Consider the following 27,959-nt stretch of genomic DNA (forward strand, 5'->3'; position numbering starts at 1 on the left):
TTCTTCAGACAGACATGTTTTTTAACCTTTAGTATTCATATTGTATAATCTTCAGACAGATATTCTCTGTGCAGCTCTGTTGATAGCTGTCAATATTTAACTAATTGTTTTTCATTTACTCAAACAAACAAATATTGACTGTATTGCGTCATTGCAAATCATTGCTGTGCTTACAAATCTTATTCGAAATTCTTTAAAAACACTTTTCAAAATGTACAGTATATGTTGGAGTGGGGTGAAATAACAGACGACTTTTCAAGTTTTATTAGATCAAATTTGTTCTAGTTTATTCTTATTGAAAGTTCTGAAATAAATCAAAGCCATTATTTGTTTATTGAAATTGTTTCATTTAACGATCCCACCATATTTACACCATCTTTTCCTCTCTTTTCCTCAGTTTCCTCATTGTTGTTATATTGTTTTGTTTCATCTGCAATCTTTTACAATGTAATTGCAAAAAGATGACTATACCATGTCTGTCTCAAATGGAAAGAGGAGTGAAAGCGTAAAGTCATGGCATTCCTTGAATGAATTGACCGTTGGACTTGCGATGATTTCACTCTCACATGATATGAGAGAGTAGATTCATTTCCCTCTTCTTGTCAGTCAGTCAGGTTAGCCATTTATGATAACTTCACAGATACATTTAAGTCAATGCCCTTTTAACCTCACTTAGAGAAAAATGGCAAACAATTACAGCACTGGGAAAGAGACATTTAAAAGCAAATGTTTAAGCACGTGTTGTTGGACTATTCTCAACTTGTAAAGATCCATTTCTCTGTTGTTCAGTCCGTTCACATGTCAATGTATCAGAAAGCTGTTGTATAAATCTTATTGGCACTAGAATAGCCTAAACTGTGTGGCTCAGAGTCAGACAGACAGTTTTGCCCAGTAGATTTGAGGATGTGCCCTTTTCATTTGAGTCCATCTGAACATCTGCTGAACAATGGGCAGCTATTGAGCACAGAGGAGGAACCTCTGGCACACAACTTTAAAATAACCATAATATGCTGTAAATTCCCCTATCACAAGTCATAGCTTGACCTTTTATGAGACACAGTATCATTTCTCACCAACACAATTTATATTCCCTGGACCTTTAGGTCATTTTGAAAACATATATTTAATCAATATTCGAAATTATAAGAAAATACAAGTTTTTGGTCAAGATGTCAGGTATGAAACCCAGTTGAAAGGAGATGTAAATCAAATCAAACTTTATTTGTCACATGCGCCGAATACAACAGGACTGTGAAATGCTGACTTACAAGCCCTTAACCAACAATACAGTTCAAGAAAGAGTTAAAAAAATATTTACCAAATAAACTAAAGTGAAAAATGATCGAAAGTAACAAAATAAAATATCAATAACGAGGCTATATACCAGGATTACCGGTACCGAGTCGATGTGCGGGGGTACAGGTTAGTCAAGGTAATTTGTACATGTAGGTAGGGGTAAAGTGACTTGCATAGATAATAAACAGAGAGTAGCAGCAGTGTAAAAACAAATGGTGGGGTGTCAATGTAAATAGTCCGGGTGGCCATTTGATTAGTTGTTCAGCAGTCTTATGGCTTAGGGGTAGAAGCTGTTAAGGAGCCTTTTGGTCCGAGACTTGGTGCTCCGGTACCGCTTGCCGTGCGGGAGCAGAGAGAACAGTCTATGACGGGTGACTGGAGTCTTTAACAATATTTTGGGCCTTCCTCTGACACCGCCTAGTATATAGGTCCTGGATGGCAGGAAGCTTGGCCGCAGTGATGTACTGGGCCGTACGCACTACCCTCTGTAGCTGAGCAGTTGCCATACCAGGCGGTGATACAATCGGTCAGGATGCTCTCGATGGTGCAGCTGTAGAAATTTTGGAGGATCTGCCCATGCCAAATCTTTTCAGTCTCCTGAGGGGGAAAATGTGTTGTCATGCCTTCTTCATGACTGTGTTGGTGTGTTTAGACCATGATAGTTAGTTGGTGATGTGAACACCAAGTAACTTCAAATTCTCAACCCGCTCCACTACCTCCCCGTCGATGTGAATCGGGGCCTGTTTGGCCCACCTTTTCCTGTAGTCCACGATCAGCTCCTTTGTCTTGCTCACATTGAGGTAGAGGTTGTTGTCCTGGCACCACACTGCCAGGTCTCTGACCTCTTCCCAATAGGCTGTCTCATCGTTTTCGGTAATCAGGTAATCAGACACTGTTGTGTCGTCAGCAAACTTAATGATTGTGTTGGAGTCGTGTTTGGCCACGCAGTCGTGGGTGAACAGGGAATACAGGAGGGGAATAAGCGCACACCCCTGAGGGGCCCAAGTGTTGAGGATCAGTGTGGCAGATGTGTTGTTGCCTACCCTTACCACCTGGGGGCGGCCTGTCAGGAAGTCCAGGATCCAGTTGCAGAGGGAGGTGTTTAGTCCCAGGGTCCTTAGTGATGAGCTTTGTGGGCACTATGGCGTTGAACGCTGAGCTGTAGTCAATGAACAGCATTCTCACATAAGTGTTCCTTTTGTCCAGGTGGGAAATGGCTGTGTGAAGTGTGATTGAGATTGAGTCATCTGTGGATGTGTTGGGGCAATATTCAAATTGGAGTGGGTCTAGGGTATCCAGGATGATGCTGGTGAAGTGAGACATGACCAGCCTTTCAAAGCACTTCATGCTACCGACGTGAATGCTACGGGGCGGTAATCATTTAGACAGGTTACCTTCGCTACCTTGGGCACAGGGACCATGATGGTCTGCTTGAAACACGTAGGTAATACAGACTCGGTCAGGGAGAGGTTGAAAATGTCAGTGAAGACACTTGCCAGTTGGTCCGCGTATACTTTGAGTACACGTCCTGGTAATCCGTCTGGGCCCGCGGCTTTGTGAATGTTGGCCATTATCACACAGTCGTTTGGAACAGCTGGTGATCTGATGCATGCTTCAGTGCTGCTTGCCTCGATGCGGGCATAAAAGGCATTTCGCTCGTCTGGTATGCTCGCGTCACCGAGTAGCTCACGGGTGGGTTTCCCTTTGTAGTCCGTAATAGTTTTCAAGCCTTTACACATCTGTCGAGCGTGTAGTAGGATTAAATCTTAATCCTATATTGAAGCTTTGCCTGTTTGATGGTTCGTCTGAGGGCATAGCGGATTAGTGTCCCGCTCCTTGAAAGCAGCAGCTCTAGACTTTAGCTCGATGCAGATGTTGCCTGTAATCCCTGGCTTCTGGTTGGGATATGTATGTACGGTGACTGTGGAGACGACGTCGTCGATGCACTTATTGATGAAGCCAGTGACTGAGGCGGTATACTCCTCAAAGCCATTGGATGAAGCCTGGGAACATATTCAAATCAAATCAAATTTTAGTGGACTCATACACGTGATTAGCCGATGTTATTGCGAGTGCAGCAAAATACTTGTGCTTCCAGCTCCGACAGTGCAGTAATATCTGACAAGCAATATCTAACCAATTACACAACACATACCCAATACACACAAATCTAAGTAGGAATGAATTAAGACTATATACATATGGACGAGCTATGTCAGAGCGGAATGGACTAAAGTACAGTATACAGTTGAAGTCGGAAGTTTACATACACCTTAGCCAATACATTTAAACTCAGTGTTTCACAATTCCTGACATTTATTCCTAGTAAAAATTCCTGTCTTAGGTCAGTTAGGATCACCACTTTATTTTAAGAATGTGAAATGTCAGAATAATAGTAGAGAGTGATTTATTACAGCTTTTATTTCTTTCATCACATTCCCAGTGGGTCAGAAGTTTACATACACTCAATTAGTATTTGGTAGTATTGCCTTTCAATTGTTTAACTTGGGTCAAATGTTTTGGGTAGCCTTCCACAAGCTTCCAACAATGAGTTGGGTGAATTTTGGCCCATTCCTCCTGACAGAGCTGGTGTAACTGAGTCAGGTTTGTAGGCCCCCTTGCTCACTCACGCTTTTTCAGTTCCGCCCACAAATTTTCTAAGGGATTGAGGTCAGGGTTTTATGATGGCCACTCCAATACCTTGACTTTGTTGTCCTTAAGCCATTTTGCCACAACTTTGGAAGTATGCTTGGGGTCATTCTCCATTTGGAAGACACATTTGCGACCAAGCTTGAACTTCCTGACTGATGTCTTGAGATGTTGCTTCAATATATCCACCTAATTTTCCTGCCTCATGATGCCATCGATTTTGTGAAGTGCACCAGTCCCTCCTGCGGCAAAGCACCCCCACAACATGACGCTGCCACCCCTGTGCTTCACGGTTGGGATGGTGTTCTTCGGCTTGCAAGCCTCCCCTTTTTCCTCCAAACATAACAATGGTCATTATGGCAAAACAGTTCTATTTTTGTTTCATCAGACCAGAGGACATTTCTCCAAAAAGTACAATCTTTGTCCCCATGTGCAGTTGCAAACCGTAGTCTGGGTTTTTTAAGGTGGTTTTGGAGCAGTGGTTTCTTCCTTGCTGAGCAGCCTTTCAGGTTATGTCGATATAGGACTCGTTTTACTGTGGATGTAGATACTTTTGTACCTGTCTCCTCCAGCTTCTTCACAAGGTCCTTTGCTGTTGTTCTGGGATTGATTTGCACTTTTCGCACCAAAGTACGTTCTTCTCTAGGAGACAGAATGCGTCTCCTTCCTGAGCGGTATGACGGCTGTGTGGTCCCATGGTGTTTACTATTGTTTGTACAGATGAACGTGGTACCTTCAGGCATTTGGAAATTGCTCCCAAGGATGAACCAGACTTGTGGAGGTCTACAATTTTTGTCTGAGGTCTTTAAAAAAAAAAATCCCATGATGTCAAGCAAAGAGGCACTGAGTTTGAAGGTAGGCCTTGAAATACATCCACAGGTACACCTCCGATTGACTCAAATTTAGTCAATTAGCCTATCAGAAGCTTCTAAAGCCATGACATAATTTTCTGGAATTTTTCAAGCTGTTTAAAGGCACAGTCAACTTAGTGTATGTAAACTTCTGGCCCACTGGAATTGTGATACAGTGAATTACATGTGAAATAATCTGTCTGTAATCCGTTGTTGGAAAAATTACTTGTGTCATGCACAAAGTAGATGTCCTAACCGACTTGCCAAAACTATAGTTTGTTAACAACTAATTTGTGGAGTAGTTGAAAAACAAGTTTTAATGACTCCAACCTAAGTGTGTAAACTTCTGACTTCAACTGTACATGAGTATTGCAAGATATGTAAACATTATTAAGTGAATGAGATACCACAGAATAGTATAGAAAACAGTATATACATATGAGATGAGTAATTCCAGATATGTAAACATTAAGTGACTAAGATACTGTAGAATAGTATATCAAATCAAATCAAATGTATTTATGTAGCCCTTCGTACATCAGCTGATATCTCAAAGTGCTATACAGAAACCCAGCCTAAAACCCATAACAGCAAGCAATGCAGGTGTAGAAGCACGGTGGCTAGGAAAAACTCCCTAGAAAGGCCAAAACCTAGGAAGAAACCTAGAGAGGAACCAGGCTATGTGGGGTGGCCAGTCCTCTTCTGGCTGTGCCGGGTGGAGATTATAACAGAACATGGCCAAGATGTTCAAATGTTCATAAATGACCAGCATGGTCAAATAATAATAATCACAGGCAGAACAGTTGAAACTGGAGCAGCAGCACGGTCAGGTGGACTGGGGACAGCAAGGAGTCATCATGTCAGGTAGTCCTGAGGCATGGTCCGAGGGCTCAGGTCCTCCGAGAGAGAGAAAGAAAGAGAGAAAGAGAAAATTAGAGAGAGCATACTTAAAATTCACACAGGACACTGGATAGGACAGGAGAAGTACTCCAGATATAACAAACTGACCCTAGCCCCCCGACACATAAACTACTGCAGCATAAATACTGGAGGCTGAGACAGGAGGGGTCAGGAGACACTGTGGCCCCATCCGATGACACCCCCGGACAGGGCCAAACAGGAAGGATATAACCCCACCCACTTTGCCAAAGCACAGCCCCCACACCACTAGAGGAATATCCTCAACCACCAACTTACCGTCCTGAGACGAGGCCGAGTATAGCCCACAAAGATCTCCGCCACGGCACAACCCAAGGGGGGGCGCCAACCCAGACAGGAAGATCACATCAGTGACTCAACCCTCTCAAGTGACGCACCCGTCCTAGGGACGGTATGAAAGAGCCCTAGTAAGCCAGTGACTCAGCCCCTGTAATAGGGTTAGAGGCAGAGAATCCCAATGGAAAGAGGGGAACCGGCCAGGTAGAGACAGCAAGGGCGGTTCGTTGCTCCAGAGCCTTTCCGTTCACCTTCACACTCCTGGGCCAGACTACACTCAATCATATGACCCACTGAAGAGATGAGTCTTCAGTAAAGACTTAAAAGTTGAGACCGAGTTTGCGTCTCTCACATGGGTAGGCAGACCATTCCATAAAAATGGAGCTCTATAGGAGAAAGCCCTGCCTCCAGCTGTTTTCTTAGAAATTCTAGGGACAATTAGGAGGCCTGCGTCTTGTGACCGTAGCGTACGTGTAGGTATGTACGGCAGGACCATATCAGAGAGATACGTAGGAGCAAGCCCATGTAATGCTTTGTAGGTTAGCAGTAAAACCTTGAAATCAGCCCTTGCCTTGACAGGAAGCCAGTGTAGGGAGGCTAGCACTGGAGTAATATGATCAAATTTTTGGTTCTAGTCAGGATTCTAGCAGCCGTACTTAGCACTAACTGACGTTTATTTAGTGCTTTATCCGGGTAGCCGGAAAGTAGAGCATTGCAGTAGTCTAACCTAGAAGTGACAAAAGCATGGATTCATTTTTCTGCATCATTTTTGGACAGAAAGTTTCTGATTTTTGCAATGTTACGTAGATGGAAAAAAGCTGTCATATGTTCTTCAAAAGAGAGATCAGGGTCCAGAGTAACGCCGAGGTCCTTCACAGTTTTATTTGAGACGACTGTACAACCATTAAGATTAATTGTCAGATTCAACAGAAGATCTCTTTGTTTCTTGGGACCTAGAACAAGCATATCTGTTTTGTCCGAGTTTAAAAGTAGAAAGTTTGCAGCCATCCACTTTCTTATGTCTGAAACACATGCTTCTAGCGAGGGCAATTTTGGGGCTTCACCATGTTTCATTGAAATGTACAGCTGTGTGTCATCCGCATAGCAGTGAAAGTTAACATTATGTTTTCGAATGACATCCCCAAGAGGTAAAATATATAGTGAAAACAATAGTGGTCCTAAATCGGAACCTTGAGGAACACCGAAATTTACAGTTGATTTGTCAGAGGACAAACCATTCACAGAGACAAACTGATATCTTTCCGACAGTTAAGATCTAAACCAGGCCAGAACCTTTCCGTGTAGACCAATTTGAGTTTCCAATCTCTCCAAAAGAATATGGTGATCGATGGTATCAAAAGCAGCACTAAGGTCTAGAAGCACGAGGACAGATGCAGAGCCTCGGTCTGATGCCATTTACCACCTTCAAGAGTGCAGTCTCAGTGCTATGATGGGGTCTAAAACCAGACTGAAGCATTTCGTATACATTGTTTCTTTACTTTTATATAGAATACAGTATATACATATGAGATGAGTAATGCAAGATATGTCTTCCAGTCTGTGCTAACAAAACAGTCCTGTAGCGTAGCATCCGTGTCATCTGGCCACTTCTCTATTGAGCAAGTCACTGGTACTTCCTGCCAGTGGTGGAAAAATAACAAATTTGTCATACTTGAGTAAAAGTAAAGATACATTTAATAGGAAATGACTCAAGTAAAAGTGAAAGTCACCCAGTAAAATACTACTTGAGTAAAAAAAGTTTACGTTTTTGGTTTTAAATGTACTTAAGTATCAAAAGCAAATGGAACTTCTAAAATGTACTTAAGTATCAAAAGTAAAAGTATAAACCATTTCAAATTCCGTATATAAGCGCATATATATTTTTTTTTGAAGGATAGCCAGGGGCACATTCCAACACAGACATAATTTACAAACAAATAATTTATGTTTAGTGAGTCTGCCAGATCAGAGGCAATAGGGATGACCAGGGATGTTCTCTTGATAAGTGTGTGAATTGGACAATTTTCCTATCAAAATGTAATGAGTACTTTTGGGTGTCAGGGAAAATGTATGGAGTAAAAAGTACATTATTTTCTTTAGGAATGTAGTGAAGTAAAAGTTGGCAAAAATATAAATAGTAAAGTACAGATGTCCCAAAAACTACTTAAGTAGTACTTTAAAGTATTTTTACTTAAGTACTTTACACCATTGCTTCCTGCTTTAGTTTTTCCTTTAAGCAGGATTTCTGAGGATAGAATCATGGTCAGATTTGCCAAATGGTGGGAGAGGTTTGTACATGTCTCTGTGTGTGGAGTAAAGGTGGTCTAGATTTTTTCCCCTCTGGTTGCACATGACATGCTGGCAGAAATGTGGTAAAACTGATTTGAGTTTGCCTGCATTAAAGTCCCCGGCCACTAGGAGCGCCGCTTCTGGATGAGTATTTTCTTGTTTGCTTTTGGATATATAGCTGGTTGAGTGCGGTCTTAGTGCCAGCGACGATTTGTGATGGTAAATAGGCCGCTACGAATAATATAGATGAGAACTCTCTTGGTAGATAGTGCGGTCTACAGCTTATCATAAGCTACTCTGCCTCAGGCGAGCAATACCTCGAGACTTCTTTAATATTAGACATTGCACACCAGCTGTTATTGACAAATAGACACACACCCCCGCCCCTCGTCTTACCAGACGTAGCTTCTCTGTCCTGCCGGTGCATGGAAAATCCCGCCAGCTCTATATTATCCGTGTCGTTGTTCATCCAAAATTCGGTGAAACATAAGATATCGCAGTTTTTAATGCCCTGTTGGTAGGATAGTCTTGATCGTATATCATCCATTTTGCTTTCAGAACTTGCTCTTGGCATACAACACATCTCAATATTTTTTTAATATATTGTTAAATCATAATAGAAAGCTTTTATATGATGTGGTGGTCCTGATAAGACTGAAGCCACCGGTATATTATATTTGATGACTTATGATGATGTCTCCTCATCAAAAGAGAATGCTTTTCCTGTCATGGTTGTCATGGTGGATCAGAATGTGCCCCTCTCTCATCTCATTTAGCTTTTGATTGAAGTCTAGAGCAATCATAAATAAAGACCAACATTTTTGATCTCTTGGTAAGAGTGCCAGCACACCACAACCATAAATAATCTTTCATCACATCCTATCCCTGTTTAGTGTTGCCAAACCATTCATATAAGAATCACAGTGGATAGAGCTTATCATGCTACTTCCTGTATGATATGATGTCCCACAGCTGCTTGGCACACCAGACTCATCATGACACCCCCCAAGTCACAATGACTCTGCTGGTGTAATCAGATCATCAGCACGTTTCTTTGTTACCATCCCCCTTTACTTCCCTCTCTTGTTATCTCTGATAAAAGACTAGTCAGTGTGGTTGGGATTCCAGAGGAAAACACACATCATTGTAAGTTATTTATTGGAACTGGAGAGGTTGTATGGTTTCCTGTGTTAATCATGCTTGATGAGCGTCAGTAATGAGAGCTCAGTGATTAGATACTGTATTAATTCCACCCCAGCCCCAGCCTAAAGGGATGTTTGATGTCTGCAGTAATAATGATAATAACTTTATTTGTATAAAGCTTTTCAATATAAGTAACAAAGTGCTTCAACATCAAAATAAAAGTACTATCAAAGACAGGAGGAAGGGGAAATGGAGAGGAAAGAGAAGAAGCAGCCTGATCTCCAGCCTAGAATGGTCCACAGCGCCCTGCCAGAGGATCTCCGGCTGCGTCCTGGCTCGTAGGGAGATAAAGGATCTGAGATATAGGACGGGGCTAAACCAAGCCTAGGCTTAAACGTCATTCATAAAATGTTTTTTAAAAGTGACTTGTAGCCAGTGTGGAGAAGCTGAAATAGGTGTCATGGTTACATTTTCGGGTGCCTGTTAAAAGCCGAGCTGCAGCATTTTGAACTAACTGTAGGTGGGGTGGTTTCTGATTGAGGCGTGTATACAAAGAATTACAGTAATATAGGCGCTAGGAAATAAAGCATATATAACTTTCTCTAGATCAGTGACTGAAGTAAAATATTTGACTTTTGCTATATTTCTTAGATGATAAAAGCAGGACTGGACAACCTTTTTCACATGCAGCTCGAGGTTTAGGTCAGGGTCAAAGAAAACGCCAAGGCTTATGAACGTAAGCTTTACTTTGGTGGACAGATTACCAAGGTTATCTACAATCTGGGTTCTAGCAAGGTGGGGGCCAAATAAAACATGGAAACCTCTGATTTCCTATCATTGAGCTGGAGAAATGTGTTACACATCCAACATTTGATCTCAGCAAGACACGTGTGAAGGGTAGCTTGGTCCCTGGGTCTGATTGGTAAATAGAGCTGTGTGTCATCTGCCTAGCAGTACGGCTGTGCATTTAAGCTGGAGTAGTGGTGAGACTGGTGGGTTATGCCAGCTATTCAACACAACAGCCAGATCACATGAGATGACATGTGGGAATGAAAGGGTTCTTGATGATGATGATTATATTGTATAGTTTCAGACACTGATTCAGTGCAAGACTACGGCATTTCTGGTCTAAGTCTGAGTTGTCCATACGGTTTGAGTCATTGTGGCTATGTCCTTCAGAAAGCTTATGTGGTTCACTTCACAGCAAAAAAAACATTGGTCCATGTTGTGTGGGGGTGTGTGTGTGTGTGTGTGTGTGTGTGTGTGTGTGTGTGTGTGTGTGTGTGGGTGTGGGTGTGGGTGGGGTGGGTGTTATTTCGTAGCATTTTTACCCACTTACTGTAACTATACTGTACTTACTAATTTTAGATCTTGAAAGCAGCATGGGAATTCCATGGATGATAATCAATCACTTTGATTGAAGCCCATCTACCGCGGTCAATCAGCCACTGTAACATGTAGTGTATTGTAATTCAGTAATCCCTCAGATTGTGTGTCAATGGAGGGGATTATTGGTGAGAGGTCCATTGAGATGCAGGGACTGGGGCTGGTGTGGAGAAAAACCAGGCTGACTGAGGGTCTCCCTATGAATGGCAGGGATAGAGAATGGGGGAAAAGGGATCTTCTCCATGAGAAGGTATTCATTTCCATGTGAGTCCATCTCTTAGTGTGGAGCACATTATCAGCACAATGTCCATGCAGATGGCCTTTCCTGCTCCTTGACTCCCTGCCTCCCAGACCAACTAACACTAAGCTTAACCCTGTGAGCCTTTTTTAAAATTGAACTTTTATTTAATCAGGGGAACCCATTGAGACCAGGGTGCACTGAGCCCTGCTCATAGGGAGGGCTTGGAGGATGCAGAGGGAGAGTGAGAGAGAGAGCGAGAGAGAGTGATGTGTGCCTGGGCTAATTGTGTTTGTATCAGTAACTGACCAGTTATAAAGATCTGACAGAGAATTATCCAAATTTCCTCAGAAATTCTATCAGGAATTTACCAGATACTAAGTAAGTGTTCTAATTGAAGGTGAACTTCAGGCCTAGGCGATTAATTAAATGTAGGTCAAGTTTGGATGATTATGGTGACTCCTCACCTCTCACAAGATTTATTTAGCAATACCAAAATCAAATCAAAGATATGTTGTTAGTTGTTAGTCACTGTCTGCTGAGAACGAAGGCTGGGAGGGACGGATCACCTGAAAAGCCCTCATAAAGATGGCATTTATCAAGCCTATAGTGGCAGGCCGGGCCAGGCCTCTCTAGGGGGAAACACAGTCGGATCTCTCATTTAGGAGGACAGGAGAGAGGGGTCAGAGTGGAGGAGAGAGTGATGGAGGGTCAGATTGGGGTTGACGGTTTTTATAACAGTCGTTAAGTTTAATGCAAGTCACAACGGGGAGCCTCTTTACTCATCTCCTCTTCTTATGATTACAGCCATTGGCGCCCTCAAAAAATAGATTTCTCTCAATCGGAGAGGGTTTGAGAAATACATAAGGACTTGGAGAGCTTGCGCGGTCTGTCCAGAATCCAGGTGGTCTTCACTAAGTACATAAAATATTAGGACTTATTAAATGACAGTTATAAGTGATATTTGTATTTATTTATTTAACTTTTATTTAACCAGTAAAGACACTTGAGGTTAGAAAACCTCTTTTGCAAGGTCGACTTGGCAAGAGGTCAGTAGGGAAGTATGATATAGGTGATATGTATACAGTACCAGTCAAAAGTTTGGACACGCCTACTCATTCCAGTACTTTTGTTTACTTTTACTACTTTTTACATTGTAGAATAATAGTGAAGACATCAAAACTATGAAATGACACATGGAATCATGTAGTAACCAAAAACGTGTTAAACAAATCAAAATATATTTTATATTTTAGATTCTTCAAAGTAGCCATCCTTTTCCTTGTAGAAATTAGTCAAAATAAAGAATAACCCTTGAATTAGTAGGTGTGCCCAAACTTTTGACTGGTACTGTATGTGGTCATTATCACATTGAAGGCCTGTGAAGGGGTTTTGTTCTCTGTGTTTTGTTCTCTGTGTGTGTTTAAGGTACAGATAAGTAAGAGTGGGGGAGATGGGGGTGAAGTAGGTGGTCAGATCAATGCACTGGGTCCGGTGTCATGTGTCCTTAAGTTTGGCGTGATCATCATTGTACGGCATGCTACTTCCTGCTTTATTCATCCCTGATTCATTTGTTTTTGTCTCCTGTTCCCCCAAGTATTTGTCATTTGTACAACATCATTGATTAAATTAGCAACAAACAACAAATCTATTATGACTTGATATAACGACACAATTCCTGTCTGATTTTAGTCAACATGATGTGAGTGTTTTGGATAGGTTAGTATCAGCCTGTGGTCTGTTGTTGTGTACAGTGATGCTCTGTCTGTATGATGCTGATGATGCTATATGAAGTGCTGTATGAGCACCTCTCCCCAGAGATGGAGGACAAGTCATCAAAGAGCCGTCCAGTCCACCTCTGTTCACCCTGTGTCCTGAGTCACAGGCCTGCTTTACAGCGCTGTCTGTCTGTTACCAGAACACACGGCAGGGCAGGATGTTGCTCCAAGGCAACTCATTCAACATGAACACAAACAGAGCAGTGATATCAGAACAATGACAGTCAAGCTAATAAGTCAAAGGGTGTGTTTTAGTAGGGGTTTGTATCTAAATAGGGATTATTTACAGCTAATTTCTCCATACAAAGAGACTGAATAACAACTGTTTACTCTTGTACCTCTAACACCCTGTTATCAATTTGTGTTTGAAGAGATAGGTGATATACTTGATTAGACTTGTTTTAAATGATTGGAAGAATGTTTAACTTGATAGTACTAATAGGTGATTTTGCAATTATCAGAGCTTCACAAACATTTTTATCCATGGTCTTCATCTAATGGTGTTAAATAGTTTTTTTTTAAGGAACATGTGAGGTTATTTATATTGAGAATCAAAATGTAGTTCCTCTTTTTTCATGTTTTGATTGACCACACAGTGCCTTCAGAAAGTATTCATACACCTTGACTTATTCCACATGTTGTTGTGATTACATTTTTTCTCCCCCATCTACACACAATACCCAATAATGGAAAAGTGAAAACATGTTTCTAGAAATGTTTGCAAATTGATTGAAAATTAAATACAGAAGTATTCACACCCCTGAGTCATTCATGTTAGAATCACTTTTGGCAGCAATTACCACTGTGAGTGTTTCTGGGTAAGTCTCTAAGAGCTTTGCATACCTGGATTGTACATTCATTCTTCAAGCTCTGTCAAGTTGGTTGTTGATCATTGCTAGACAGCCATTTCCATGTCTTGCCATAGATTTGAAAGACGATTTAAGTCAAAACTGTAACTACGGCGCTCAGAAACATTCAGTGTCGTGTTGGTAAGCAACTCCAGTGTATATTTGACCTTAATTGTCCTTATAAAAGGTGAATTTGTCTCCCAGTGTCTGTTTGAAAGCAGACTGAACCAAGTTTTCCTCTAGGATTTTGCCTGTGCTCAGGTTTATTACGTTTCTTTTTATCCTAAAATACTCCCTAGTCCTTGCCGATGACAGGTATTCAAGCAGCCACCACCATGCTTGAAAAGATATAGTGGTACTCAGTGATGTGTTGTGTTGGATTTGCCCCAAACATATCTTTATTCAGGACAAAAATTACAGTTAATTTTTGTGCCACATTTTTTGCAGTTGCCTTATTGCAAACAGGATGCATTTGATTCTTTACAGGCTTCCTTCTTTCCACTCTGTTATTTAGGTTAGTATTGTGGAGTAACTACAATGTTGTTGATCCGTCCTCAGTTTTCTCCTATCACAGCCATTAAACTCTAACTGTTTTAAAGTCACCATTGACCTCATGGTGAAATCCTTAAACTGTTTCCTTCCTCTCCGACAACGGAGTTAGGAAGGATGCCTGTATCTCTGTAGTGACTGGCTGTATTGATACGTCATCCAAAGTGTAATTAATAACTTCACCATCCTCTAAGGGATATTCAGTGTCTGCTTTTAATTATATTTTGGCCCATCTACCAATAGGTGCGCTTCTTTGTGAGGCATTGGAAAACCTCCATGGTCTTTGTGGTAGAATCTGTGTTTGAAATGAACAGCTCGAATGAGGGACCTTACAGATAATTGTATGTGTGGGGCACAGAGATGAGGTAGTCATTCAAAAATCATGTTAAACACTATTATTATTAAACACAACTTCTGTGACTTGTTAAGCATATTTTTACTCCTGAACGTATTTACGCTTGCCATAACAAAGGGCTTGAATACTTATTGACTCAAAACATTTCAGCTTTTCACTTCTAATTTGTAAAAATATATATTTTTAACATAATTCCACTTTGACATTATAGGGTAGTGTGTGTAGCCAGTGACACACACTCTCAATGCAATCCATTTTAAATTGAGGCTGTAACACAACAAAATGTGGAAAAAGTCAAGGGTTCTGAATATTTTCTGAAGACACTGTAGATACTTTTTCATCTTTGGCAATAACAGTGGTTGTAAAGCAATAGACAATTGCTATTTTGTATCGTTGTGGTGTTAGGAAGGGGCAAGGTCAATAAAGTAGGTCATGAGCAGTACTTTCACTGGCTGTCTGTACATTAGACAGACAGACAGACGCATCCTGCCCAAAGCGTATGCACAACCTAGCCACAAACCTGAGACTATTACTGTGCTCAAAGGGGAGACCGAAAAACTCCTCATGATTCACCGCTGAACCACGTTCTCTCCCTTCTTCCGAGGTCTGACAATAAAAATATTAGAATTGAGTAAGAATAATATATTTATCTTAAATGGTTGCTATTTGTTAATGTGTTGTTATTTTTTATGCATGTAATGAAAGTAAGAACATATTGTACACAATTTTAGAGCGAAAGACTGTCTTGCAGCCTGTGGGTTTCTCCAGCTCCATAGTAATCTATGTGTTGATCTGTGGAATGTCAAAGGAGATGATCAACAAGGTGAATGTATTATATGAGCTGCACGTACACAGCCACCCATTATTCACTGCATACTCTATAAGCCACACATTCTGCATTGGTCAGTCATAGATTTGTTACTTACATAATTAGTTTGTTAACTGTTTTTTTTTTTGCAACAATAAATATAGCATGGGAGATATTCAACCTAGGTGGAGTCTATCTGACTCAGTAGTGTGGCCATCGATACCTGGTTAAATAAAGGTGAAATAAAACTTTTATTTTTTTAAATGGATCAATGGGATCAGATCTGCCCAGGCAGACTCTGGTTCTAGCTTTCTCCCATACCCCCTGCTCCCCTGCCTCCCTCCCCTCCTCTTGGCCTCTCCTGCGTTCCAACTGGGAATCCTGGCCAGGCTAGTCATGGCTGTCTCTATCCCTCTGAGTCAGTCAACCATGCCACTACCCACACCCTACCTCTGGAAAGGCCAGCACAGTCACTGAGTGACACAGACCTCTCACCTCATCACACCTCCTCAGCCACTCATAGGCCCAGACCCGGGTGGTTGTTGGGGGCTGTTTTATGGGACTATGTGAGGTGACAAGAATAAGAGTGCTATATATAATTGGTGCTGTTTGTTTCCTGGCAGTGGGCACCCCTGGGGGCAGACGGTGTGTTTAGCTGGCAGTCCCTCCCTGCAGACCCGTGCTGATAAGTCATTTCCAAAAAAGAAATGATCTCATCCCTTCTTCCCTCCCTCCCTTCATTGTTTAGTGCTCCCTCCTTTCTGTGAATTTGTCTGAGAGTATGTCTGTGAAAGAGATTGTGTGTGTGTGTGTGTGTGTGTGTGTGTGTGTGTGTGTGTGTGTGTGTGTGTGTGTGTGTGTGTGTGTGTGTGTGTGTGTGTGTGTGTGTGTGTGTGTGTGTGTGTGTGCCACAGATAGTTGAGAAGGAAGCAGGCAGAGTTGTGATAAACACACTGGCTGGGTAGGACTAGGGGGATCTTCATCCAGGAGTGGGCTCCATGCCTTAGTGATGAAGTCATTGGGAAAGAGCCTGATTCAACGGGACCAGATCAGACTGACACAGTGAGACATGGAGTCACACATACATTTTTTTTCACCGTAACTCAACATTTTTTTTTTACACTCTTCACAAATCATTATCAGGGATCATTGCTTCCCTACATGGGCCATTATTACATGCTGGCATGTGCACCTGTAGAGTCCTAGTTGTGCTGGAGAACCTGCCCTTTTGATTGGTGGTGTTTTTTTAAACAAATTACAAATGTGTTCTCTCTTTTTTCTCTTGTAACTGTAAATGCAACAAATTGTCTATCAAAGGAGATAATCTTGAAAAAAAGTTGCTGCATGAAGTCCCCTGCGAGCACGGTGGTGCGTTGCTGCATGAAGTCCCCTGCGAGCACGGTGGTGCGTTGCTGCATGAAGTCCCCTGCGAGCACGGTGGTGCGTTGCTGCATGAAGTCCCCTGCGAGCACGGTGGTGCGTTGCTGCATGAAGTCCCCTGCGAGCTCGGTGGTGCGTTGCTGCATGAAGTTCCCTGCGAGCTCGGTGGTGCGTTGCTGCATGAAGACCCCACCGGCGCCAAGCAGAGAAATGAATACCGCCAGTAGAAGGTTACTTTGGAGTTGTTAGCGTTTGTTGTCTCATGGTCAGGCACAGGGGTGAAGGGGCCAACTGCAGAAAAGACTAGCTTGTTTTGACAGCATAGCCTAGCTAACTAGCTGATTCATCTAGTCTAGTAGTGGTTGTAGCAGAGATACTTAACTAACTCCCTTTCATCTCTGGTTCTCCCTGGCTTAGCCTACAATGTGTGATGAGTCCGTGTGTTTTTGTAGAAAATGAAGGCCTGTAATACACAACATGGACAATTTGGCTAGAGGAGCAGTAGAAAAATATGAGCACCTGCCCTGATTACATATGCCATTATTACCAGATAACAACAAATATACAGTTTGTGTTACATATTCAACAAACTGTACATTGAAATATTATAATTGTAAAATTAGACGGAAACCTTTTAGATGAGTGGTTTAATCATAGATTTTCATAGTTGTGACAAAGACTTCCAGGTTTCATTGTCTCAGGTCAGACAGACACAATACAATTAACACCAAGCCTGAGTTTCTGGCTGTATCTGGTTGTACTGGCAGAAGTGTTATGTTTGATGTGAACTTGGGCCCTGACGGTGTTGTGTTGAGTAACACTAACGGTTGCCTAAGCTCTTTGTTGTGATGTTGTAACCAGTTGGACCTGGCCAGGGGTTAGCTAGCTGTGCTCGCTGTCATGTGAGAATTGTTCTCTATCGCTGTCATGTCCTGCCCCTGGGTTGGGTGTGTGTGTGTGGGTATTTATGATTGTGCCACTAGTTTTCATGTGTGTATTGTGGCTGCTTGTGGTCGTGTGTGTGTGAGAGAGAGAGAAAGGTGTGTGTGTGTGTGTGTGTGTGTGTGTGTGTCAGGCAGCTTCACAAGGGGCCAGGGGTCATAGGTTACCTCTGAATCATGTTCTGTAGAATTTGGTTTCAAGGAAATGAACGCACCAAAAAAAATGGGAATATAATATACGCGACAGAAGGAAATGATAGCTCATTAAAAAATGGCCCGTTGTTGACGGTCACAAATGAACTCTTTAATGTTTTGTCCTCTATGTAGGAGGAGGATGTATTGGTGGTGGTTTCGTTAAGGAAGCAAGTCTCCTTGTGAGATGTTAAGAACATGGCTCAGCACCTGAACATTCTACACCTCCCTGGTTATTAATCAATAAGTAGACATTTTCCTCCTTGATGTGACTTGGCTGTGAGTGGGTAGGTAAATAGACCTTCACAGCCAGACAGGGAGCTCAAATCGCTGACAGGGGCGAAATGAAACCATGGTTATCTGATTTGGCACGACTCGTTTCTTACATATCATGATGCATTAGGTACTAGTAATTTCCATTCTTCTAAGTATGGCCTAGGCCCTATCTCTTACCTGTCCGTATGTGGATGTCCACAGGTCCCCCCAGTCAATCATGCTGGCAGGGCTTTAGTCACAGCCTCTCGTCTCCCCCATCATTAGACAGAACACTGTCGATTTGACCGTTTGACCGTCAGCGTATGGAGTGTGTGTGTGTATGTCTGTCACTGTGTGTGCATGCATGTTTGCTTCAGTTGTTGTATATTTCAGTGTGTGTGTCAGTGTGTGTGATGATACCTATACCTCCCATAGATCTGTCAGTCCTCAGTTCCCACCACTGACCTGAGATGTGAGCTCACAGGATGAGGAGAAATGAGACTCATCATCTGCTTGATAAGGTCATCCCTGCATGAATCTATGCATCACTTCATTTAAATGGATCAATACAGGCTTCATAAAGTTAACAAGAGAGTTAGTACACCCAAATGTGGCACAGCAGCTGATCTAGTATATCAATGTAAAAAGGAAGGTGATCTGTTAGGTCAGTGATGCATTACAAGTCTTCAAGTCAACCCCTGTGTCCTACCTGGCATCATCAAATAGTTGTTGCTCCCATGTTATGTCCAGAAAGTTTTTTTTAGCGTGGGCTCTGTAGTCCAAACATACCACCTCTTCTGGTCAATGACGCTATATATTTGCCCTCAATGTTGCATATTGATTAAATCTAACCTTAAATCTAACAGCAACAACATTGATTTATTTATCTTAGCTCTGAAGGCTTTTGGTAACTTTTGATCGCATATAATTGGGCTTTATTATGCATTTGTAGATTATTGTAGGACTTTATATGTAGCTTCAGTTTTAATCTTTTTGTCAGATGTATTTATGTAGGCTCTGGTATATTGTGAGTCACTGAATGAAGACCTGTCTGATCTAGTACATGTTTGAGTTTTCTTAATTCAGTAATAGTTAAAATTATCTGAAAGAATTTGGAGACAAAATGTATGCTACGTTTGGTGTTTGATGTTGACATATTTTTTTAACTGCACATTTGAATCGTTTTGTCCCCCCATCGGAAAAATTGCAATGTTTTCTCTCTCGTTGGATTACATAATATTACTGCAATTTGGACTCCTTTCTTATGGTTTATTGAAAATAGAATTATCTCATTCAATGTGAAAAATTACATTTAGAATTAAATGTAGCATTTGTTCAGCAATAGTTAAATCAGTAGCATCTCTTCACCAACATGCAAAAACAAACTGATTTTAGAAATTGGTGAATATTTCATACACTGATGTGTAAAAATATATTTTATAGGGATTTTATAGAAACAAAATGTTCAGAAAAGTATTATTTTGCAAAAGTTCCAGATACTGTATCACAAAATCACAAAGATAGAGTCCTGAAGTACTAAAATCATGTTTTTGACCATTGGTTTTAGAGTTTTCTAAAGGTAGAAGGCAGTCAAGAAATAGACTACTATTGATTGTAGAATCTGTGGTTGATTTTATACTTTGCTTAGGTTAATTTCCTTAGTTATTTGTATTAGATTCATGCTTTTAATAGATTTAGGATTATAGAGTAAATGCATGACATGATTCAAATCTATCATTTAAATGTGTGATATGTTTTTGTTCCGTTGCTTGACACTTATGTCTGCTTGTTGTTCATTTAGAATCAATATGGATCAATTGTGACTGATTACGGGAACTAGATAAGCCATATTCCTCTTTAATAGGGAAATCCTCTTTTTATATTTGATTGTTAGGCTAATTCTAAAAGTGTCAATTTGGTTTTCTAGGGTTTTCTTGTTTGCATTGAATTATAATTATTCTCCACCCACACTGTTGCTCTAGTAAATATCTTTATGTTATAGTATTGTAAACCACATGATTTCAACAAACATGGTGGTTACAAGGTTTGTTCAGTAGCTGTTAAGCAAATAATAGGAATGTATTTTTTACTGAATAGCACTATTTTATTAGACTTTTACTGAAATACGGCTACTGCCACATTCTCCCGCTTATGATTAAAGAGCCAGCAAACTCAGGGTGTGGTTACAAAAATAACTGAAGAGAAAACATTTCATTTAAAAACTCACAGAGAGTAAATCACATTTTTTCATTTTTTTTAATCACAGATATTTGAATGCATACCTTCAGAAATTCTATATTTTCCAGATTCCACATACTCACATTGTCTGAATGTAACGTTTACAATTCCCCTTGAACAAAGATATATTACAATCACTGTCTGTGCCTCTTACAAAAATATATTACAATCACTGTCTGTGCCTCTTACAAAAATATATTACAATCACTGTCTGTGCCTCTTACAAAAATACAGCACAATATATGGTTTGAAAAATACTTACAGGTATATAGTACAACACAAGTCCAGAAGGTTCACAAAGCATTGGTCTGTAGAATGTTCTAGAAAGTTTGTGATAGTTCCAAAAGCTCAAAACAGGCAGTTTTATGTACGTAAAGACACACAGATACAGCCCTGAGGTATTAAAACATATTTGTGACTGTTAGGTTTGAGTTTGTGTCAACTTGTTAAGTTTTGGTGTCAGGCTCATGACTCAGTGTTGCTCATCGTACAGGACATGAATTGAGCCCGCCATTTCTCAAACCCTGACTTGCTCTCTTTGTTCTTGTCAGTTTATGTTTCAGTCAGTCGGAAATTGAATATCTGATCTGATTTTGAATTTATTTATTTGTCTTATTGTTGTACTATTTGTACTTATTGTTGTAGCATTTAGGAAGCGGTTTGGTTTCTATGTGTGTAAAAGGTGCTGTAGAATGTGTAGGATGAATGGTGGAGGGGATGAATCTTTAATCCACTCATCTTCCTCTGGATCTTCTTTTGTCCATTCTCTATTGGGTCAGGTGAGCATGATCCATCTCTAGGATTTTCTTTGTCACTTACAGTCTTTTTATTCTGTCTATTCATGACAAGGATATCCGTAACTCTGTGTTTGGTTAATTATTAAAATAAACTTAACTGTTGTAAACTCATGCAAATGAAAATGCTTGCTGTGACAACTCTTGTTTTCTCACACAATGAGTGGGAAGATTGTGTGTGTGTGTGTGTGTGTGTGAGAACACGCACACGTGTGTGTTCAGTGTGTGGGAAGTGCGTAAATTAAAGAGTTTGAAAGAGAAACTTATCGGTCCTATGAAGTCAACAGCCTTTGTGAACATACGGTTTGCACTTTGAGTTGTGTCTTGGAACATGGCATCCCCACACCACCGTTACAGATGTAGAATTTTCACCTTTATAATCAGGAGTTGGAATGCTTTTAACAATGTTGGTAATGGGTTATAATTGACAAAGTTGTGCCACTAAATAGTGTAAGGTCTTTAGTATGTATTTGTTTAGTGATTAATCACTAACTCCTGACTAGGGATGGGCCAGCATTCTCTCTCTCTCTCTGCCGCTCTCTCTATCTGTCTCTGTCTGTTCCTCTTCCTTCTTCTTTGTGTGTGTGTGTGTGTGTGTGTGTGTGTGTGTGTGTGTGTGTGTGTGTGTGTGTGTGTGTGTGTGTGTGTGTGAGAGAGAGAGAGGTGGGGGGTGGTAGTGTGCTTGTAGTTGGTGGCTGAATCTTGTAAAGGGTTTTCCTAATATGGGCTGTCTTACAGCAGCCTCCTCATCCTATGGCTGGTAGAGGGCAGGGCCTTCCCCCTCTCTCAGCCAGTGATGACACAGGCACGACTCACTTCCTCATTAATTGGCTGGAACCAGTTCTTACAGGAACCGCTGGTGATAAATGTGAGAGTTCTGAGAAGTCATTCATTTCTCCTCACTCGCTGCAGCAGAGAGGAGAGGAGCACTGAAGGGGAGTTGAACGGGTTTGCGGATGTGTGCGTGTATGTGTGCCAGAGTGTGTGCGCGGTTTCCAGAGCCGGAGTATGTGTGTGTGTGTGTATGTGTCTGTGGACTTAGAGGACAAGCCAACTTTTTCCCCTTTTTCTTTTTATTCTCTCTTTTTGTTCTTAAACAAGCTGAAGTGTTAGGATATCTAGCTCTCAGTACATCCTGTACTTTTTCACTGTTTCTTTTTTTTTGGTCTGTTCTGAATTCCTGTCTGTGGGGATGAGCTGTTTGAATGCAGTCTCTCTCGCTCTCTGTGTGGAAGAGGGAAGTAGGGAGAGAGGAAGGGAGAAGGAAGGCAGGACAGCATGTCTCCCTTTGTTGCTGCCCTTGGCTTGGTGGTGAGTAACAATGATGTGACGTGTTCTGTGTTCCCCTCCTCCCTCCCCTCTGTCTCTCTCCTTGCCTCCATCCCACCCACCCTCCCTCCTTCCCTCCCCTTCTTTTTCCCTCTATCTGTTGGCTGTGTGGCAGTGCTGTCCCAGTGCTGGGCTCCTCTCTACAGAAGCCCTTTAGGGAGTACTTGCAGGCCCAGAGAGCCAAGATGCACCTCCACGCGGGAGAGGGGACCTCAGCCGTAAGTACCTCATCCAGGGGCCCATCCTCTACTATACTCTACTGCCTTCCTCTATTCACTACCTCCTTCATTGAGAGGCCCTCTCTCTAAAGAATGTTTCCCTCACTTTCTTTCTCTCATTCTCTTAGACTCCCTCCACTTTTCTTTCTTTATATTCTCTCTATCTTGCTCTCCCTTTTTTGTCTCCCTCTCTTTCAGTAATTTACTTTTTTTATTATTCGCTTTCCTTTCAATCTCATTTTCTTCTCTCTTTTTCACTTTTATTTCATATTTAATTTTCTCAGATTTGTAATCCTCCCATCTCTCCCTGACTCTTTCTATTACAGTAGTGGGATGAATATATACAGTGGAGATGATACTGTAGTCCAGCAGTAGCAATGTAATAGTACTGTACCTCTCAGGGCCTCTGGGCAGCGTTTAGAGTGACAGAGAGAGGGTTCATTGGGTGCATGGTGGGCTGGGCAGGCTGAGGACAGGCTAGGAGGGGGCTGGGGCTAAGGGAGAGGGGGCCAGTGTAGGGTCTGGCTATAGCACTATTAGCAGTGTAGCACTATTAGCACTTAACAGTGTTAGCAGTAGGTGTGCTGAGTCATGCTTAGTCTGAGTGGAGGGGAGTGTGTGAGTGTTCAGTCACTCCTCCTTGTCACAGAGTGCCCCGCCTGAACCCACTGCTAGTGATGACTGGGGGGCGGGCGGGGCCCCCCTGCCCTGCATTGACAATCCATTAAAAAAATCTGTCTGGAACAAAAAGAGCCAGTTGTAGCTGGAGCCGTATCTCTTTGAAAGCTTAAAAAAAATGTCTCTCCCTCTCTTTTTCTCTCTCTTTCTCGCTCTGTATCCCTCTCCCGCTCCTTCTGCCTCTCTCTCTCTTTCTCTCTCCCACTCCCTCACTCTCGAAATGATTAATTGAAAACATTTTTCTTTTTTTCCTCCTCATCCGATGTGCGAGCTAGTGAGAAAGAGAGAGAAAGGGAAAGGAGAGACTTTGAGTTGCACAACGAGAGATTAAGGCTGTTTCTAGAAGAATGTTCCTTTTTTTATTGTAACTTGAACCTCCTGCAGTTACAGGAGAAAAGCGAGGCAATTTAACTTTGGGGAAATGGAGGCTGCCAGTTGGGGTCACCGGGGGCGAGGGAGGAGGTTTGGCGGGTTTGCTTTTTACTACCACTGATCTCTCTGTGTCCTGCACATGGATGGATGTGGGAGCAGATCTCATCCCACTCAGATAGAACATAGGTTCTAGTTTAGCATCAGAGGCTGTAGATGCTAGGGACTACGTGGGGAAGGCTGACTCCATAGTGACCAGGGTCTCGCCTCTTCTGTTTCTGTTCCGTTTCTTGCAGGATGAAAACTGGCTGTCGTGGGTCTTTGAGAAGGTGATCGTGGTCATGGTTTGTTTCTTTGTCTGCTCCATCGTCAACTCCATGGCCCAGAGCTATGCCAAGCGCCAGCAGCAGCAGATGTACTCTGAGGGGAAAACCAAGTGAAGGCAACACTAAGAAGCGAGAAGAGCAGCTAGCCTAGCACACATTCTGGGCTCTCGGTCAAAAAACCCTCAGCACAAACCTGCTGTATCCTCCTCTTTTTTTCTCTGTCTCCAATAATCTCCAATGAGACACAAACTGCCATAATCCGAAGTATGGGCGTCCATGTTATCGATCGATGGATATCCATCTGTATGAAGTAACCGTTTTCTTTGTTTCTGTAGTGATACTGAAGGTTATCCGTTTACATGGAACTTGGACTTAATTTATTTGCATACCAGGATTTTTTGATAGAGATGATGGCCCATAGTTTTTTGCTTCCTCAGTGGTTGTTCACTATAAGGTAGGTGCATGGTCATGTGGTGTGGTGTTGTATGGATAGGACATCCATTTCATTGAACAGCTCTACAGTGACTGTGTGTGGGTGGGTCAGCAGCTACTGGCACTGATTCTCCTCTGCGAGGCCTTAAGTACTCTTTGGTCCAGCTTCCACGACTAGAACTGATAGTCTTATCATAGAGCCTGTTTATTTAAATGATTATGTTTGGCTTGGATCGGTTTTATTTTTCTTAAATTATTTGGTGTGTGCACTGTAATGCAGGGACTGATGTTATATATTATTTTAGTTGTGCAAGGCCTAATCTGATTTTTCCCAGTTCATTTATTAGGGTTTGTGTTTTTTGTTGTTGTTGTTTTTTCAACTGAAATGGGATAGACAAGGAATGTACATGGAATGCACATCTTGTAAATATAGCTATGCTAATATAGGATTTTCATAACTTCACTTCTACAAATCTGATGTAGATAGATCTGAATAAATCAAAACAGGGAGTTAAATCACTTGATTTTTATCTGTACCTATACTACTATTGATGTCATTTCTATGCTGTAAAATTCCACAGAGTGAGCACCTTTGGATCAGACTTCATAAATCGTCCATGAATCATTCTGCTGGTCCCTTTGTCTGGAGTTATTTTCTACTTCTAATAAGAGAGCATATGAGTCAGACCTGGGGCTGCTCAACCAACCAGATGCACTGATGGATTGAATCAGATCTGTGTTTGTGCCACTTCTGGAACTCTCTTCCTTATAGAGCCTTTCATTCGGATCCCAAGTTGTGTTTGGTGGTATCTGTTTAGTTGATATGATCTTTTAGGGGTTGTGCCTGGTTTGAAGCTTGTGGTAAGTGATTCCTTTGTCTTCAGTGCCTGGCTATGGAGGGAGTTTCAGACAGTGTGTGTGTTAATGCAGCAGACTCCTCTGCACTCTCTGAACTCCCATGTAAAGCTTGAATGCTCCGCAAGCTCATGTTCACAATTCCTCTGGGAGGAAGGGCAGCACTTAAAATGATGTTATGTCATCAATATGTTACTTTTTTATGTCTTATGCTTGTTGGATAACGTCAGCTGGCTTGTGATCCAAGATTCCTATTTTTCGTAATTGCTTGTGAATTATTTTGGTATTTTTTTGTACTGTTGCCCTGGTATGTTGGTTTGGGAGATCTGGGCGGACAGGCAGGGGGGGAGCGAGTGGGGAGAAAAAGAGAGCGAGCGCAGTGAAACGGGTCTGTGGCGTTACCTCCAGTGAACCCTCCTATGAACTCGCTGCACTGCCCCAGTGACGGAGCCAGGAGACGAATCACTCGAGTAGATTCAAAACAGAGAGGCACTGTTGAACGCACAGAGCCTCAGCCTCCCTCCAGTCTGCTGCAGCTCTGCTAATCACCCCATTCAAATGCAGCCTCTCTCTCTCAGGGTAAGTAATGGAAGGATTGTTTTCCTCCTCTTTCCTCATGTTACGTGTGTGTTTGTGTCTCAGGCATGTCCGTCACTCTCTCGGCCTGTCAGATAGCTTATCAGACTGGTGTTGGCTGTTACATTGCAAGGCGACAACAGTCTGTAGGCTGTCTGACATTTCGGGCTCTTTCATCTGACCAGCATCCTGTTTTCTCTTTGTCCGTCTGTGGTTGTTGTCATTGTTGAAGCATCGGTTCCCATTTTGAGCTGTGTGGTCTGATGTTATTGTTCCTTTGTTGCAAAATATTTTAGACATAAGTTTGGTTTATTCGCTCTCTTATTGATGTATTCTTTGTTGACTTCTTTTAAAGTGGTTATATATGCATATCTGTTTGTAAATTAAAATGTATTGCCGTTAATTTGTCCGATCGGTGTGTATGTATGTGTGCATGTATCATTGCCTATCTGTTAAAAGGGATTGTGTGTGTTTCTGGAGTTTGTCTCAATCCCCTTGAATTTCCAGAGAATCAGGAAGGCACACACCTTATTGCAACACTCCATTGTGACAGCCAGCCAGTATTTGCTATGGTACACACAGTCCTCACCTCAGATAGTTCCTCCTTCCACTTTACACTTCTCTCTTTTCTCTCACATACTTCTTTCCATTTTCCACTATTGCTCAATAGCTGATTTTTTTTTTGACTAACGTTGCATTTTATTAGTACAGCTTTTTTCTTGTTTTTGCTTCAGGGTTTGTATTTAGAAGTAGCTGAAATCATGGCTTGACCAGTACATGTTCTTTTTGTGGTCATAAATTTGCTGAGCCAAGATGACTTAGCTTTTGAGAAATGACTTATGTTTTCCTTTGCAGTTTTAGAACATCTTGTTCCATAAGGGAGCCCCATTTTTGCGTGTGTGTGTCTTTCTCTGTGTGTTTACGTTTCTATGTGTAAATGTCTGTGTAATGGTAAGTGTCTGTACTTCGGAATTCTTTTCGATGTATGTATGTCCTGTTTTATCTGTAAATAAAGTGGACTGAAATAAAGTCACTGGGTTTTGTTCATTATTTTTGAATAATGTGATATGCCGTGACTGTGGCCACACAACCCATTAGTACTGGCCCTAGAGTTCCTCAGAGACACTCACATATCAGCCTTGGGGAGGGACAGGGAGTATATTGACTTCTCTCTCACATTTCATCTACTTATGTTTCACATTCAATGGTTATCACGTTACAGAGCGTCTCTTTTCCTTAAACATTTACATCATATCACTTTCAGATTGCAAATCATGTCAGCGCTGTGAGGTTACAGTAACAAATCTGATTGATTATGGTTAATGAAAAACGACTATTCCAAATCAAATCAATTTTTATTTGTCACGTGCCGAATACAACAGGTGTAGACTTTACCGTGAAGTGCTTACTTACAAGCCCTTATCCAACAATGTCGTTTTAAGAAAATGGTGTTAAGAAAAGATTTACTAAATAAACTAAAGTAAAAAATGTAAGAAAAAGTAACACAATAAAATAACAATAACGAGGCTATATTCCGGGGGTACCGGTACCGAGTCAATGTACAGGTTAGTCGAGGTCATTTGTAGATGTAGGCAGGGGTGAAGTGACTATGCATAGATAATAAACAGTGAGCAGCAGCAGTGTAAAAAGCAGCAGTGTAAAACAAAGGGGGGGGTCAATGTAAATAGTCCGGGTGGCCATTTGATTAGTTGTTCAGCAGTCTTATGGCTTGGGGGTAGAAGCTGTTAACCTCTTAGCGCACGGATCCCGCTAGCGAGAGCCTTTTGGACCTAGACTTGGTGCTCCGGTACCGCTTGCCGTGTGGTAGCAGAGAGAACAGTCTATGACTTGGGTGACTGGAGTCTTTGACAATTTTTTGGGCCTTCCTCTGACACCGCCTAGTTTATAGGTCCTGGATGGCAGGAAGCTTGGCCCTAGTGATGTACTGGGCCGTACGCACTACCCGCTCTT

The 27,959-nt window shown here is 41.7% G+C and overlaps 1 protein-coding gene across 5 annotated transcripts in view; it reads left to right on the forward strand.

Moving 5' to 3' along the window:
- Positions 1 to 27,017, forward strand: part of LOC110533645 (vacuole membrane protein 1) — a 102,789-nt gene extending 75,772 nt beyond the window's left edge. For all 5 annotated transcript variants that reach the window (XM_021618060.2, XM_021618056.2, XM_021618055.2 and 2 more), the window contains 2 exons: positions 22,650 to 22,752; positions 24,096 to 27,017. In XM_021618060.2, coding sequence (XP_021473735.1) covers positions 22,650 to 22,752; positions 24,096 to 24,239 — 247 coding nt within the window. In that variant the 3' untranslated portion in view covers positions 24,240 to 27,017. The remainder of the gene's footprint in view (positions 1 to 22,649; positions 22,753 to 24,095) is intronic.
- The last annotated feature ends 942 nt before the right edge of the window (positions 27,018 to 27,959 follow it).

Source organism: Oncorhynchus mykiss, chromosome 10 (genome assembly GCF_013265735.2).
Source record: "Oncorhynchus mykiss isolate Arlee chromosome 10, USDA_OmykA_1.1, whole genome shotgun sequence".
NCBI lineage: Eukaryota > Metazoa > Chordata > Actinopteri > Salmoniformes > Salmonidae > Oncorhynchus > Oncorhynchus mykiss.